The sequence below is a fragment of the Poeciliopsis prolifica genome, unplaced genomic scaffold (genome assembly GCF_027474105.1).
Source record: "Poeciliopsis prolifica strain line A6 unplaced genomic scaffold, Auburn_PproV2 SCAFFOLD052, whole genome shotgun sequence".
Taxonomy (NCBI): domain Eukaryota; kingdom Metazoa; phylum Chordata; class Actinopteri; order Cyprinodontiformes; family Poeciliidae; genus Poeciliopsis; species Poeciliopsis prolifica.
The window spans coordinates 1,364,887-1,382,989 of NW_026562427.1; the positions used below are offsets into that span (position 1 = coordinate 1,364,887).

General features: G+C 37.9%; 1 protein-coding gene across 3 annotated transcripts in view; it reads left to right on the forward strand.

Annotated features, from left to right (window-relative positions):
- The window catches only part of LOC129378489 (cytoplasmic dynein 1 intermediate chain 1), a 59,097-nt gene that overhangs the window by 23,034 nt on the left and 17,960 nt on the right, over nt 1–18,103 (forward strand). For all 3 annotated transcript variants that reach the window (XM_055058781.1, XM_055058779.1, XM_055058780.1), the window contains 6 exons: nt 1,894–2,065; nt 3,548–3,647; nt 4,389–4,514; nt 15,165–15,311; nt 17,066–17,179; nt 17,429–17,562. In XM_055058781.1, the coding sequence (XP_054914756.1) occupies nt 1,894–2,065; nt 3,548–3,647; nt 4,389–4,514; nt 15,165–15,311; nt 17,066–17,179; nt 17,429–17,562 (793 nt within the window). The remainder of the gene's footprint in view (nt 1–1,893; nt 2,066–3,547; nt 3,648–4,388; nt 4,515–15,164; nt 15,312–17,065; nt 17,180–17,428; nt 17,563–18,103) is intronic.

Below are 18,103 nucleotides of genomic sequence, written 5' to 3' on the forward strand. Positions count from 1 at the left end.
CTGGGTCTTTTCTGACAACTCATAAGAACATACAAAGGGATGAGGGGATCAAAGTCAAGAGGCAGGGGAAAGGTCGATACATGTGTGTCTGCATGCATGCGTGTCTGTGTGTAAAAGGCCGTGTGCGCTCAGGGGACAGTGACTTCAAAAACCGGACGCCTTGCTGTGCAGCCATTACGTTCAAAGGGAGGCGGGCCGCTCACAGGGCTTTGTTTTTCTCTTGTTTATGAAGTTCTCGCTGAAGGATTTTACTTGGAAAACATCCATTAAAACTGTCTGTAGTTTATGATGTTCTGGTTCTGGTTTTCATTGAGATAAAGAGAATGCTAATATGTCGGAAGAAGTAAAGAGGACAGTGCTTTGTTTTTTTCTAAAAAAAAAAATGCCAGCAATGGTATTTTTAATTAAAACTGTAAATCAGTCAAAATGTTTTTCAGGCTTTACTTCATTTGTTTTTGCTTTCTCAAACTGATATGTTTTCATGTGACGCAATTGTCACTTATCTGTCTCCTAAATACTGCAGCTCCTCCGATGGTGTGTCAGTATATGACATTGAGTTCATGAGACAAAAAACTAGGAATCCTCGTTTTCCACAATTACAGTAAAAGTTTCAAATAAAAACTATTTAAAAGATTCTATGATTACTATGTGTATGTTGAGAATTAAAAGTGGCCTGAATACCAAACTGTGTAATGATAATTTTGTGTTGTGTCTGACAAACTAGTTAGATACATATAAACTAGTTATATGTCCAACAGGATTTTTTTCAGCTAAGTCCATTGCCCAGCTTCATAGAAATTGATCCTACTGTACTTTTCACTCTGTTACTTTACAAAAATTTTTTCTATGTTTATATGGGCTTCTTCTGCATTTAACTAACCAGTCTGGTGAGCAGTGTTTCTCACTGATCTCTGAACCAAACAGAACAACTTAGCAACTACTTTCTCAAAGTAAGAATTTCTAGCATATATTAATATATCATTCTTAAAGTGCTAATCCCTTTTACAGGGCCTAAAAGGGATTAGCTGGTAAAGCTTACAATTACTTTACCAGACCAAGCTGTAGCACAGCAACAACTGAGTGAGACAGACTTCACTCTAATGAGAATATGGTATTTTGATTAAGAGCAGCCTTTGACTATTATTAGACTGGTGTGAAAGTGTCACATCTGGTTGCTTAGAGATTCATAACACAAAAGTAGAGACTAGTTTTAATATGGTCAGCATGTCTCTCCACTCAAGATGAGAACATGTTTTTGGGTGCTGGAAAGAAGGAGAAGAGTGAGTAGTGGGTAGAAGAAAATCTCTGGTACACCCAGAACATCTTTTACTTATGCTCTAAAATATAATAAGTTAATAAGTTTTTTTCCCCCCCACAGTGCTATAATGGGTCTTTTTATTTAATTGTATCACTTTCAAGCAATCATATAGTAAACTCTTATTAAACAGAGATTTTTGAAATATTTGTTTTATTTACAAAAACACTAAAAATTACATTTTAATTTATTTTATGGCTTCAAGTTAGTGTCTGTTTCAAATAAAAACATTAAACAAATAAAAACCTGGAGTCTTTTCTCATGTCTCTGACGTTTTTGTATTTCTCATTCTTCATGTTTTTCATTTGTTAAAAGTATTTTATTGCTGTTTGAGTAGGTAACATTTTTTTATTACAACAGTAAAAATGTAAATTTTCAAATTTGATGATTTGTCATTTAAATTTGACGATGTGTGGTGCGCCACCAGCCACTTGGTGCACCATGCGCGATGATGTGCATGGGCGAAGCAGCAGCGCTGATTGTATGGATTCTGGGTGAAATACGAACAAAGATATTGAACGAGTTTTCAGTGTCATTTCCTGTTGTGATGTCTTTTTTTTTTACTATTAATATCACAGGTTCTTTTCCTGTTCTGCGGGAACTGACAGAAGAGGAAAGGCAACAGATCCTGCACTCATCAGAGTTTCAAAGTTTTTTCGACTGTAGCATCCGGGTGATGGAAAGAGCGCTCGCTGAGGACAGCGACATCTTATTCGACTACAGCGGCCGTGACCTTGAGGACAAAGAGGGGTGAGAGATTTTGGCAATCTAAGATGCATCCTGCAGAAATTCAAATGAAGTTTGAATTCCATCATGAAAAGTTATTTGTTCATATTTTAGAAAATAATGGGGATGCAAAGTGAATTTGGTCCGCACATGCATCTATTGATACTTTTCCAAGTGACTCACACCCACCGTGTCACTCTTGGGGCCTCAGAGCTGCTTTGTTCTTTGAAAAGCATGTCTTCATAGTGAGGTCACACTCTCAGATGGTTAAAGATTTCTGTGAAGTGGCATCCATCACTTCTTGCAGAGCATTGTCTTGCCATCTGAGCGACTGCTTCCAAAATAGAGGTTATCAAGCCGTCGGTTGAAGTTGTTCTAGCCAGAAGTGCAAAGCTGTTTTAGGTTACTGCGCTGCTATTATGGAACAACTGCTTTTACTGATTCACTTCAACTTTGACCGCTGCAGCCACAGCGAAGTATGAAGCCTGTGGTCAAATAAAGATTATGTCTAAAAGAGGCCGTAGCCCATTGCTCAAGATCGGACCTGTTATTTTTTTTCTCCCCAGCAATGTGCTTTTAAGAGCATAAGTACATAACCCACATTCCACTGCCTTGTTTTATTATATACAATCTCACCCAACACTGTAAGAATGGTGCATATATTTATATTGTTAATTAGTACTCCAAAAAAAAAAAAAAAATCCTGCTTGTAGTCCAGTTGCTTTGTCCTCTCAGTTTTGTCATGGATGGTTTAGACCAAGAAATAACTTCTCGTTGTACAGATTGCTGCTGTGGTCAGTGACATAACAAAACAACATGTAGTTTGACCCCAAGTAATATGCTCATCGCTGGCTGAAATTACAGACTCTGTAAGATGAAAAGCAAGGCACAGAGTTTTCTTCCTGCTCTTTAGAAGACGTAAAACTGTTTAACCTTGTTTGGGGCCTGTGAATGGACTTTGACAATGCCAATGAGGCTACACATTCTGTCTCAGTAGATACAAATTATCTCTGTGTAAGAAAAGAAAATAAATGCGAGTGATCGTAAAGATTCTAAAGCAGTACAGATTGTTGCAAATAATTTCATTAGTCAATGGTCAGAGGGGTTACAGTCTGAAGTTGCTAGATTTTGTATTAGGATTTTATGTGATACTATAACAGAAAATGATGTGTAGATATGTAATAAAAGATAAAGAAAATTGTTTTAATTGTTGTTGTTTTTTTATTTGGGGGGAGTTAAAAAAAATCAACAATTCAATGTGCTGTTCAGCTCTGTCTATTCTTGACACATTCAAAGAAAAGCCAGGGCAACCAAATAGCCTTACTGGCTACTCAGAATCACCATTACTGCTAATTCTGTGTTGATGCTTTTCTTTTGCTGTGTCAGGGAGGCTGGTCAGAACTGATGAGGAGATAACAAGCAAACATGGAAGAAAACTTTAGAGGCTGAAAAAACTTGAAACAGGTTTTGATTCACCTCAAATTTTATCATCTTGTCTACTTGCAGAGACTTGGGAAGCGGCTCTAGTTTGTCCTTCAGCAGACTTTTCTATGATGAACACTGGTCCAAACATCGTGTTATTACCTGTCTTGACTGGTCCCCTCAGGTGAGGCCTGACATTTTTGTGTTTCAATTTATTTAAATCTCACCCAATAATGCCACATAACGCTCTTACTATTTGATCAATTTCCTCTTGTTCTGTGTTTAAGATTCCCTTCTCAATATTGAGCATCTGCCTTCAGTTTCAGTAGCAGCAATTAGAGTAATAGTTATTAATTATCATCAAATAAAGATGGTTTTAGGAAAAAATTGTTTGTTTGATATCTGCTTAATGATTGTTATTTTCTAAAGGTACTTTTAATCTCTCAAACAAGCCTTGTCTGAAGACTTATGATCTTAATCTATATAATCTCTCTGCAAATGCTTCACTCACCTCTGACCACTGGGGAGCATTCATACAGCACTGTGATTTGAATTACTGGTCAGCTGATCATTAAATATCAGAAAAGAAAAAACTTATCAAGATGGCAATGTCATGGAAAAGTTGCACACCTGACCAGAACATTTTGAAACACCATTGATCCCAGTATGGATACACTATTTGGAACTGGAGAAAATCAAGAGTGGAATTCATAGTTAAAAATGTGACAGGAATTGATATTTAACAAAATCTGCTTCATTATCTCAAGTTTAGACCCACCTAACACCTGCCTTTCAAAATACCAACATTGCAAGACAGGAACAACTTCAATTATATGGATAGAGACGATCGTCGTATTTATTCTTTTTATTTAAACATGTATCTCTCTGTAATCTTTTTTTTAACCCCTGTGGCTTTCTCTTGCAGTATCCTGAATTACTGGTTGCATCCTACAATAACAATGAAGATGCTCCGCACGAACCAGATGGTGTTGCCCTGGTGTGGAACATCAAATTTAAGAAGGCTACGCCAGAGTACATCTTTCACTGTCAGGTACTTTAAATCTTTAAACTTACACTTACATTTTTACACAGTGCTATAGCTATTACACTGTTCGTTAGAGTGAATTAAATGTTCTACATATATTCATCCATCATTGTAGATACAAAAAGGCCAGTTTTAAAAAGAAACTGAGGTTTAAGGGGGAAGACGACTCATGGGTGGTTGTGACGTTAATTGCAAATGACACAAAGAAACTTGATGGAATGAGCAAAGAGGGAGCAAGATGATTGAGGGGGAGGACCGTCAAAGGTCCCATCAAACAGGCAGGGCCATGTAGAGATGTCTTGGTCATAAAAAGATGTGGTGTACCACTTTCTAATCCAACACTGCATGTGTGCCTGTTAGCCCACCCATGCTGATCCTCCCACAGGGACACTGTAATAAGTCTTCCTCATACAAAACTGTGAAAATCACTTGCATTAATGATCTACTTTGCTGTTGAAGTGATGTTAGAAATAAGCAGACACTCTGTTTCAAGCTTTGTCCCCTCAGTACATTCGTACTGGATTTATGTAGACATTTCCTCCACACTCCTGGAGCATCTAATTTTTTTTCCTGCACCATCATTTATGCTGCTGCTGAACTTCATGTGGTTGCACAGACAGATTATACCCATGCATTATATCTCTGTAGTATTGTATAGAGTTTCCGTGTGGTTCTTAGATGAAATATGTTCAGTGCATGTACTTTTGACTTTATCAACAGTGTGGTTTTAGCTCATGCCGATCCGTGAATTGTCAGCATTCAGTTGTAGACAAATAAAAGGCTCAATATGTCATCTATATGTCTTTTTTTTCTTCATTTTTGCAGTTGTGTGAGACAAAGCCACCATACAATTTGCTTAAGCTTAACTGGTAGTGCAGGAACAAGAACCTGAAAGGACCACTTAGCACACAAAAAAAATAGTAAAATCCTTATTTTGTCCCACAGTTACTTGCTAAGTCATTCAGATGCCCTGCAACTTTTGACAATTTGTCACATCACAACCATGAACTCACAATATTTTACAAATTCTACATTTGCATAGGAATTGTAGAAAAACATTGCTAAAAGATATACTGATCGGAGTGTTAAACAAGTCATCTTGCTTATGACATTCAGAGGAAGCTGTAACGGCAATGTGCTAATGGGAAGACAGAGTTGAATACAGGGCAATCCTGTAAAAAAAAAAAACTGTTAGAGGCCGCAAAAGTCTGAGGACAAAGTTTGCAAAAAAAGCAAGGGAGGACGAAACAAGTAATAAAGCATAGATAATTAATTCTTCTGCCATGGCTTGGGGAGAACTATGGAAATTGAAATATTCTTCTTTCTCCTTTTCTCTTTGGTACTTTGTCCAAACAGAACTGTGGCTCTGGTTAGCTGTGGATCAGATGGCTCTTAAAGTGCAAGCATATTCTGCTGCTTAACCCGCCAAACCACAGGGTCTGGTACCTCTTCTGAACCTTTTTTTGTCTTTTGACTTCCACCTCTTGTCTGTAGCAAGAATAACAGAGTCTAGCCATATGCCCCCTCTCCCTTGAATCTGTAATGATGCAAGATGTCGGCTATACTCTTACAAACACACACACAAATGCTTCGTCACACCAGATTGCTGCCATTGGCAAATACTCCCAAATCCTGTTTTGTTTTCAGATTTTTCTTTACCTGACAGATGGGGAGGTAATATCTGAACTCTGTATAACTCTTTATTTCTATGTGAGCGTAAAGTGGGTCTGTGGTTGAGGTTGGATTTAGCTTCGGGGTTTATTGTTTTAGACAATGATTGATTGAAGATAAAACTTTTGGTGCTCCAGCTCAGGTTTCTTTCTTTCTTTCTTTCTTTCTTCCTTATGAATGTGTTCATAGAACAGACATAGTGTTGCAAAGCCCGAGCTTTCCAGGCAAGCACTAAGCTTTAAAAAGTTTAAGATAGGATTAATTGGCTCATAGGTGAGAAGAGCTTAGTTGAGGGAAGTATACAGCGAAATTGAATAAACCAAGATTTTCTGTGCCTTGTAAAAGTTTTACAGAGCTCCAGTGTATACAGAGCTGTACCGATCAGGTAGTGCTGGCATTATATCTCTAAAATCCTGATGCGATTGACTGTAATGAGGAGGTTTATGTTTTGGCAAAGCATCAGCATTGTTTGGGGCTGTGCGCTGTGGGAATCTAGCATAAATATTGTAGCCGTATTAAGTGGTGCTTTGTTGTTGCACTGCGTTAAACTACTTACTGAAACAGATTGTGGTTTGCTAAAACATATGTCAAATAAAAAAAATGCAACTAAAATTACACTTAATGTTTTAATTCCTTTTGTTCTGTATTTTTGCCTGTTGCTGCAGCTGCTTTTCTTGCTTTCCTTTACACATTTTATTCTAAAAAAAACTATTTGTAAATATGTGTAAAATCATCATCCTATTTATAGACGTATTGGTACAGTAATGTCAGATTTGCTTGGTTTGTAAACATAAATTATGGTACAATGCACCTTCTTAAGATTTTCTGGAGCTTTGGAAAAGCAACCGGCCCACAGCATGACAGATCCTTCACTATTCTTCATAGTAGTCTGAAATGGTATTTTTATATTTATCCTTTGTTTTATACATCAGCAATAGTCTCTTTATTTATTTATATTCAAGATGTGTATGTTATCTGGCTGTATTATTATCTTCTTTCATAACAATCCAAAAGTATATGAGCTTCTTTTGGTATATTTTGTAGAAACATTTAAAAGTGAAACCCCACTGATACTAGGCTTAATAGGAAATGTTTTGGTGTGGTCAAGTTATCATTTAAGCAGCAACTCGATGTTCATTGAAATGTGACTGTGCCAGCCATCAGTAATTTACAAACTGAACAAACCCTCAACTCAAAACGTCAAACTCTTCAGCCTAATAATTCATTTCAACATAATTCATAATCAGCCATTTCTTTCTAGATTTTATTTGACATGAACTGAGTAAGTATTGTGACCCCACTTCTGGAGCCATTAACCTGCAATGTTGAGAGTGTGTGGGTAGGGTTTGCACTGCAGAAAAGGTTTTGCATGCGCTGTGAATTCTGCTACCAGCGTGGCTCCGCTCATCATGGCCATATTGACAGTGGGACCCATCATCGCCTCGTCCCAGTTGGGTCCAATCTTGTAACTTCACACCAGCCTCTCAAGTGGGCTGAGTTGCACCACATGAAAGGGGTCCGTTTGGCTCGAAACCTCTGCTTCAACTCCCCCAACCACACGCCTCCCTTTGAGAACCCCCGCCACTACTGTCACATCTCATTGGTCTCAGTCATATTTTTATCAATATCCTCTGCATTGCTATCGGAAACCCTGGCACTTCCAGGATGTCTGATTACCATAAATAGAGCTTTTATGGAGTAGAGTGGAAAGAAGTGTTGGAAGAGATGGATGCAGAAACTGTGTCATAATTCAAATGAAATTAGTGCAATTTCATCATACGATGAATTAAGTAGAACAAAGGAAGACAGTGTTTTTCTGTGATCTTCAATATTAGGCAGAAACATCATTACACAGATAATAGATAGCATAAAAAGATAAAACAACGAGTTAATGAAAACGCAGTTTCACATTTACCAGTAGGTAAAGATTAATGGCGGCACGTCAAAAGCTTCACAAGAAGGTTGAGTGTTCAGAGTTCTGTTCTCTGTCTTGAGCCGAGATCTCACACAATGAGTTCATGTTCAGTTCCCCTCACTGTCTCATACGGGACACTGAAGATTGAATGTAAAAGAATGTGCAGAATTTATCTAAAATTATTCAAATATTAATATTAAAATGGGGTCACACAAAATAAATAACATGTTTTGATCTTTAATATTTATATCCTTGTTGTTTCCCTGTAAAAACAGAACTTACAGCAAAATAGATAACAGCAGATTTAGGATGAACAACCAAATGTACTCCATGTGGTAGAAGCTGGAAAAAGAAGGAAATATCCACACTCATTTATTTTCATTGCTGTTATACATCTGTACAAATCATTAAGACTAGAAATGGAAGTCTACATGTGATCTATCCTGAGCTGTTTCTTCCAATTGTCTGCCTTCGCTGCTGCGGCAACATTGCCAAGTAATCAGTGATGTCTGTAAGAAAGCAGTCCGTGTATATACCAAAATGTCATTTATTTTCATTCTAAGTTAAAGAAGATATCAGCAGTATCAACAAAAGCATTGTTTTGTAATGAATATGCCAATTCTGAGTCCTGCAACTGAGCTGCAGCGCATATTTCTGAGAACAACTTTATGTTGTTAGTTTTCTCAAAAACGGACAAATCTGAAGCAAATTGATACAGTCTTGCATATAATTTGCTGTGAAACAGAAACCATACTTTAAAATTAGTGTGCATGTCCATATAATTAGAATATTATAAAAAAAAAAAAAAAACAATTTCAACATGTTTTTCTTTAATTTTCTTTAAATGCCAGAAAATACTGAAAAAGGAGATCCAAGAGACAGAGGAAAAAGGCCCGGTATGTGCTCCCAGAGCCTCTTCCTCGTTCTGATGCTCCATTGTTTGTTCGGTGAAATGGAGACTCTGGCTTGGTAATTCTCGGTCCGTGCCAGAAACCGCAGAGTGACAAAATCTGTGGGGTATCATAAACGAGCGAAGCCAGGGGGAGAAAGGTGGTTGGGAGAGAGGAGAGGTTGCGTAGCCTTGATGCAGGGAGAGACAGTGGGATCCATCTGGTCCTGATAAGGCAGAGTTGAAAACAGATGAGTGCGGTAAGAGAGCTGGAGGGGTGGAGGCCAGAGGGAGAAGAGGGATACAGCATGAAGATTGGGAAGACATACTATCTGGCATTCTCTACTAGGACTTTTCTTTCATTTAAATAGCACTTTCACTTTATTTCTGTGTAACTGAATTGACTTTCAGCATTTTAGTGCTACAGTAAACAACACATGACCAATCTCCAGCTTTCTTTCTCCATATACAATTCCTTTAAACATCTACACTCTCTTGTTGGGTGCCATCTTTCATCATGGTGCTCTGTTTGTGTTTTATTCTTTACAGAACAATTCTCCATAATATAATGCAGGCTGTCAGAACTGCCAAATCCCAGTTGTTGGTATAGAAGGAACATAGGATGATACATGAGTGACTTTCTTCGTCAGACACACACAAACACAGCAGACTTTGCCCGAGGACAGAAATAAAACCCACTGTTCTGACAGCAGGAGTGTCGCCCTGTGTGTCTCGAGATTCCTACTTCGTTTTCTTACATCCTCTTCTTGGTCTAACAGGACTTAGCATTAGCAGGTGTCTAACCTACTTTGCATCTGAGAGTAAAAAAAAAAAAAAAACACCCACAGAGTCACTTTGAGTTTGGAAATTAAATGTCGGGCCTGGAATCCAGTTTGTGCCTCTATCAAGATGCAATCTCATTGTTTAGACAGATGTGCTTGTGTGACTAGCACATTTAGGAAAAGCAATAAAGAAAAAGCTATCTTTTGGTTTGTGAAATTTAAGGATCATTGCTGTATTTGATTCAGTTAAATTGGTTTAGCTAATTGCCATCTTACTGTGAACTGAACTACCGCAGAGTGACAAAATCTGTCACTCTGACAGTGTCTTTGTCCTTGAAAATGTCTTTGTCCTTGAAAGTCTTACCAGCAAGCTGTTTTGCTAGTGCTTACCAGACTGCTGAGTAGACTTGGGGGTTATGAGATTCTCATGGTATGCTAACCATAAGTAAAAATACCGCACTTTCAAAGTATCACTGTATAGTCACAAAGGAATGTGAAACTGAATCTAAATGATTCAGTTTCACATTTTGTGATATAGTTTTAAATCACATTGTTTAATGTGATTTAAAACTATATTTCAGCACTTATCCCTTCTCCACATTGGATGCTTACTCTTACAGTTGGAATAATGTTATTTTAATAATGCCAAATTTTATTTTGACACAAAGCTTAAGTAATTGAATAATTCAGTATTAGTTTTCAAGTAAGCTTGCTTGTTTTGGAAAATGGAGTGAGCAGAATGAGTTTCTTGATCATTACAGTTCAGCATTGGAAGTATGTTAGGGGCTCCTTTAGTTTCCACACTGTTTGTGACTGCCCATGTTTTTTGCAACTATGAAAATTTACAACCAAATTAGTCTTTCTTGTAAGTGAGTGAAAACTGTAATTGCTTTCTGACATGAAGCTGACCAGAAGGTTCACAGTAACAAGTGTGGGAGGGGCTCTCCTGGGTCTTTATGCTCCATTCAGCTTGAGAAATTTTTGGTTACTCTGTTGCTTTCTTTAGTACCAATATTATCACTCCATGATAGTATTATTATATTACTCCGTGGTGCAATGGAGTAATATTTTGTAGCTTTTGAAAAGGTGAAGTATTAGTTATGTTTATTCAACTGGAATTGTTTGACTTGTTAGAAATGGCAATAAGTATTTCTTAATGTTGAACTTTTTTTTTTCACTGATTGCACATACACCAATAACAGATGACATTTTTGTAAACTATTCGGTATGAGATTATGCTGCTGGAATAAACAGTGAATTTATTTATTACCAGGCTTCTGTAAATACATTGCTGTTAAATATGGAGGACACCTGTCCCGAAATGTGTTTTGCATCGAGTCCTTTAGACAGTGCATAATTTCCCTGCAACTCACGCAGTGACGACATGGCAGAGGCTTAACATTTAAGGACAATTAGATAAAACCCATGTACATGTTCAGTAAATTATAAAATATTTTAACTCCAAATTTTCAGTCAGTAACCAGTTGACCATATAATTCACTCTCTTTGTGGGCATCTCTGCATAATATGAATTTAGAAAAATCTATATCATATAGCCGGAATGACATTTGTGTAAACACCCAAGTTTCTGTAGTACATCTTGCCGTCTTTGGGACAGAGCCAGTCTTCATTTTCAGTAGCACCTTCACTAAGCCTGACTGTACATGAGGGGAATGATGGCATGACCTGCGGTTTCTCAAAAAGGGGATTCAGAGTTTATTTGGGAATTTTTCTCTTAAGATGGCGACACTGATAGGGCTTTTGAGTTAAACTAACATATGGAGCAAATTGAGGGGTCTCTTGATTTGATTTAGCTTCTCTCTGTCATTACTCATGTGGGGTAGAGATGTTTATGTAGGGTGGTGACTTGTAGAGGAAAATAGAGCGAGTGGAGGACACGGATGTTCTATGTTTGTGTTTGTTGATTCAAGTGGATTTGCATGTTTATTTCCAAGTTTTGACAGTGTTAATAGTGAAATTTAAATTATATTTTTCTATTTAAAAAAATGGAAACAACATATGTGGTGCTGTAGATTGTTACACTTTGACAAAGACATGACAAACATATATGCAGTAAATATTTAAACACAGAATAAAAGCAAAGGATAAGCAACGTAGTGTTAGTTTTTGCTTATGAGAGAAAATTTGTACCGTGTGATAGAGGTCAGGTTATCAGTTCCTTCACTTTTCTTGTGGTCAATGGTTTACAGTAGATTTTTTAAATTTAAAACATGTCTTGCTTCACACAAAAGGAAAGAAAATCAGAAACAGGATAGAATTAGATGTTTTTTCTCTCAGTCTTTTGTCCTTGAAAGACTCAGGACAGCTGTGGCTCTTTGGTGATGTCCCAATTGGAAGATTGGGGTGAATCCTCGTCTCAGCAACATGTTCGTAAATCCAAAAGTAACAAAGTACCTCTTAAATTGGATGAAAATACGATCTGGATATATATCTACCATATACACGAAGTATCAAACAGTTAATATCTCTTCACTTTGTGTGCCTGTAAACATAGATCTGAACGTGAGCTGTATCTTTCCATGAGTCACTGGCGTTCTGTAAGAAAGAGCTCTGCTTCTGTTCATTTTCTCATGGTGTGACTATTCCACCAACCACATCTCCACTGAATCCAAATGTCATTGCTAGAAAATGACTAAAGCTGACTTTATTATAAGGTTTACTTTAATGGCTTAACTTTTGAATAACAGGGAAAATGTGTGTTATTCAGAAGTTGTCAAAGGAAACTTTTTAAGTCAAGTTATTAGGCAATAGATGGTATTAGAGTTACAGTATGATTGGATATCCATCCATCCATCCATCCATCCATCCATCTTTTGATGGATGGATGGTTTCTGATTGAGACATTTTGGTCTAAATTAATGAGTGTTATGTGTAAATATGAAAAAGAAACACACTGTAAAAATTACACAGTGCATTGCACAGCCATGTGCTTTCAACAGTGCATGAGAGACAGCCACGCACTGTTTGCATTGTGCTGCAAGCCATATAATTTCACATGGTTTCACAACAGTTTCTTTCCCATCTCACCTTGGCACACACACCCACGCGCACACACGCCTCCACACACCGCTTCTGAGATACACACAGAAGATAGCATGCATAGAGTCATAAACACTCCCACTGACAGTCAAATTGACCACCAGCCCATTTCTAGATCACTCTGGCACAATCTGCACTTTATGTAAAAAATGGTTTAAAAATCCCATGGAACCAGTGGATGACATATAGGCATTTTGGACGTGACACTAAAGGTCTGTTGTCTAGTTGTGCTTCCAATTTTTCTGTTGGGGTTTAGGGTTTTAAGGATTTTTATTCTTTTCCTTAAGCATTTTAAATTTTTGTTTGCATCCCACATTTTCATTCTGAGCCGAGTGTCACAACAAACATCTTATTATAGCTTCAAAATGATTGTGAAGATTCCTGATTCTAGTTTGGACACGACTGACAATTCCCATATTTTCTGCATGGCAGTGGAAGAATCATGCTGTTTTATTAGCAGGAACAGGGAGGCATGTCAAAGTGGATGAGATGATGAATGCAGCTATTGGCAGGAAGAAAACCTGCATGAGTTTGCAAAAGGTTTGGGAATTGAATACAAATGGGACTTTTCACATTTTTATTTGTTAAAACAAATGAAAGTGCATCCTCTATTTCTCTCCTACTTCACATATATGTTGTACTTTGCATTGATATAGCACAAAATGTCCAAAATGAAAACATGTCCAAAGAATATTAATACCTTTGCAATCCACTGTAGTTGCTTAATGTGATTTAGACCTTTTAATATAAACGTTTTGCAGTTTAGGTGATTATTACCCTCTTAGGTTCTTGTCAGCAAGCCCAACAGCATCTTGGCCATGCAAGCCTGGCTCGTAATACAGGCTGATAAAGCCTAAAACCACAATCCCCTTTTGTCACGCTGTGCAAATAAAGAAAGAGCCCTCATGGCAGCTGATGAGCGACTTTATTTTTATCGCCAAAAGCTCTGTTTATTTTGAGTCTCGACATCTGAGGCGACTACAGAGCCTTTTCTCTGGACTTGGTGATGCCTCTGGAGGAACAAAAATGCAAAATAAGGACGGCGTAGGGTTTTCTTTCCTTCTGGTTTGTTTTCCAATCGCCCTTCAAAATGAAGTGGGGTTTTGGCTGCTTCGCACATGGTGTGCTGGAAGGGATGGAAGGAGAAGAAGAAAAAGTAATACTACGACTGCAGTGTGCATTTGGTCTTGGTCATAGTTTTGTCTACTGCTTCTGTGCTCAATGCTACAAAAGTTAGTGGAGGTTTTCCTGGCAAGTGGTCATTGTGGCTGGCTCTTTATTTTTGTTTTGGGCTAGCATCACAAAACACATTTTAGCAACATCTATTTCACTAATGCATTATTATTTTAAATTGGAGCTGTTAGAATACCAAATTCCAATTTGTCATGAAACCATTTGTTAATACAGTGATTAGGAGTAGGATTCTGATCATTATTGACAAATTTAGTCTCCAAGCACACGCTAAGCTGCTTTTCTAAGAGCCAAATATCTGGCATCCAGTCTTCAAGACCAATAAATGTGTCAGCTGAGCTCCGTCTAATAAATCTATGACCGTGTTAGGCAACAACGCTGTTCCAGAATGCACCCTGCATCTTGTAGTTGCTCTGTTTTTAATTGTGATTTGTGTCTGAGAGCTTCACTTGGCGCTGTTGTGCTTGTAAATTATTTCTCCTCTCAATTTGTAAAAGCGTTACACCACTTACCCTCCTGTTGCGCTAAGTAACGGGATGAAACATTTTCTCATAATTGAGTCGAGGAGATCCTTCGGCGACCCCGGGGTCAGGGGCGGTTGGCTATTCCGAGCAGAAGCCAATACGGTCCGAGCACCGAAGAGGAACCAAAACTCAATAAGCATGGCAATGAGGGGTTGGAGGGAGTTCAAGGGTGCGCTCGTGATGGAGGCTACGCTGAGCGCTTCAGTGGCTTCTGGAGTTTTGATGCTGTAATGTGAAACGGCTGGGGTGGACGGGGTCTACAATCCCCCTCTTTGTCTGGCCTCCACCGCAGCGTCACCCCTCTCTTCTCTCCTCAGCAGACCCTCTCAGTGGCCAAGCTCATCATCTCCGTCTCTGTCTGTTTCCCCACGACTGCCACTCATTTTATTGTCTCAATGACTGGTTTCAACTCCCACCCAGTCGAGCATAACCGGTTTAAATTCATATCTTTCTCTTTTCTCACCACCTGATGTCTCACCTCATAATTTCACCAGTCTAATGCATTTTAGCACTCATATCTTTTCTGTATTATCTAACAAATATTTTGTAAACCATTTGTGTCTATATTAATGAAACACACAGATATCCCTGTCTCAAAAACTCTTTCTTCTCTTCTCTTTTCAGTCTCCAGTCGTATCTGTTGGTTTTGCTAAGTTTCATCCGAACTTGGTGGTAGGAGGAACTTACTCGGGACAGATTGTTCTGTGGGACAACCGGAGTCACCGTCGGACCCCAGTGCAGAGGACCCCCCTCTCTGCTGCAGCACACACTGTAAGGCCCATTTTACATAACATACTCTTACAAACAAGAAAATAGAAGTGCCAGATCCCACTATGTCTCTAGTTGCTTTTCCATTGATCAGTGATTCAACAATTGTGCAAACTGGAATTATGAAAATAAATTTTGTTAATACACTAATTTAAAAAAAAAGTCATGTTTTTCAATAAAAAGTCAACATGTTTTTGTTTTTTTTGGCTGTAACAAAGATAACAAGAAGGTTGTTGGCACTGCATATTTTTCTAATGACTGAACATGTGTGATTTTAATTTTGTTTCTTATTTAATGAAAACACCACAATTGTGAGATTGTGTGTTTTTTTTTTTTTTTTTTTTTTTTACATCAGCAGAATATTAAAACATTTTTGCGCACATTTCGTATGGAAATGCAGCTACCAATCAGTTCAATCTCAGCCTCGGATCTCTGCAAAGAGAAATACTGCTCAGGATCAGACTGATCAGTTTCTTCCAGACAAGAAAACATTGGTATTAACAAAATATTTCTCTGGAAATATCAAGATGTACAAGGTTGGTTGAAGTAAAATAGACGGTTCAACCTTCAGGTGCAAAACTCAATTTTCAAACATGACAGAGAATATTTAGGAAATTATATAAACATACAATAATAAATGGGAACTAAAAAGTCAATCGTTTAAAAAGGGTAAGAAAAAAAACAGAACATACAGCAATAGTTTGTGAAACACAAATTTATTACAAAACAATATTTTGTGAACTTTACATAATTGCTGTAGATCCAGCAAAACCAGATTTATGCAAATACTACTTTTTTTCTGAAATGTTGTCTTTTGCAAAATATGTTTTCAGACTTTTTTGCATTACAAAATGTTCAGTTTTCTGAATGTCGTATTTTGCATTTCATTGTGAGTTTACAACTTATTGTGAGAAGAAAAAGAAAAACAGATCGAACAGATTGCTCAGTTTAACTCCAGTGAACTTGCTCACTGTCAACAAATTACCAATGCATGGACACAAGCAGCAAGTCCTTTTATAGTCTTATCTGCAGAAGTCATGTAGCCCCTTACATTGCCACATGCCTTCTATACTGTAGTCTTGAAGAGATTGCTGCTGTCGTCCTCTCCAGTTAGTCTAGCTTACTAGCATGGTGCTGATTGCTGAATGGGCCCTTTGTGCAGCCCAGCAGACAAATCAATTACTGGCCAGTAATGATATAATGGCTTTACACACTCATGGATTTGAACAGCAGCACATGTCTCAAACGTAAAGGGATTGAAAAGGACCACTGCACTCTGGCATGCAAGTTGCCTGTCGACCCTCTGTGCTTTTGGTCCTTAAAGCATCTCATTATGTCATGTGTTTCACTGTTTAATTACATAATAGGAATGAGGGTGTTTTAACAAATTTCATATTATTAATAGCAACTTTTAATGGTCCAGAATACGATTGTGGTTTTGACAGCCTTTTGCAGTTAGGGATTGTCTGAGTATTTAACGCACAGGATGCCAGATTTAAGAACAAGTTTCATATTATTAATACATTTAAAGGTTTAGAAAACGATTGTGGTTTCGACAGCCTTAGGAATTGTCTGAATATTTAACAGACAGGATGCCGGTTCGAAGAACACTTAAATGTTTCCAGGCGAAAAGATTTTCTGGGATTTTGTTTTGTTTGATTGGTGGATTTGTCAGAGATGTTACTTTAATGAGAACAGTCGTAACTGCAGCACATTGTTTCGCCCCGCGGCTGTGTTTCTGTACGTTACTTCAACAGCACCCGGTATATTGCGTGAACGTGGTCGGCACCCAGAATGCCAACAACCTGATCACTGTATCAACAGACGGGAGGATGTGTTCGTGGAGTCTCGACATGCTCTCTCAGCCTCAGGTAGTGAAAAATGTCACTCATCAGACACACAGTTCCCACAACCTGGACTCGATGTTAAGAAATTTACAGGGAAAAGCCCTTGTATCTCAGTAGTTCTCGGATGTTAAAATGGAGCAAACATGTTTTTGTTTTTATTTCCCCTTAAATAATTCTTAAAACTGTCAGTCATCGATATAAATCATGACTTTATGTGTATTTGAAGGCTTTAAAATGCATAGTTTACCAAATCCATGACATTCCTGTTTGCAGGAGACCATGGAACTCGTGTACAACAAATCCAAACCTGTGGCGGTGACAGGTATGGCTTTCCCCACAGGGGATGTCAACAACTATGTGGTGGGGAGCGAGGAAGGCACTGTGTATACTGCATCCAGACATGGCAGGTGGGTTAAATGTTTTGTGTCTGTGCATAGCTTTGGCCAGAGCTAACTAAATATAGATCAAATATTTAGACATAAACTAATAACTAAATATTTCTAGCTAGACCTGTGATGACCAGTTTTAGCAGCCGTTCAAATACCCCACCTTTTTTTGATTAGTAAACACATGCCTAAGCCCTAAGACGTCATGACGATCACAACACTCTTCAGTGTGGAAGAAAAGGGAAGAGGACTCAGTCTTAGCTATGAGATGAATGAAATTATTTAAAATTTATATTTTCTCAACAGCACATATGTCTGATGTTCATTCTGGCTCCTACAAGGTAAATGTTTACATTGTCTAGAAAACAGAGCCTTCTGTTTATTGTTAGCAATGCTAACTGAGCGAGTTGTTATCTGTCATGCTGAAAACAACTAATAATCTACATGCTGTTATCAGTTTGTCAAAAATAAAGCTGTTTTACAGCAAATCTGACCTCTTAAGAAGAAATTATGTCAATGAAAAGCAGGAAAACATTTTTTATATTGAATACAATTATTATAG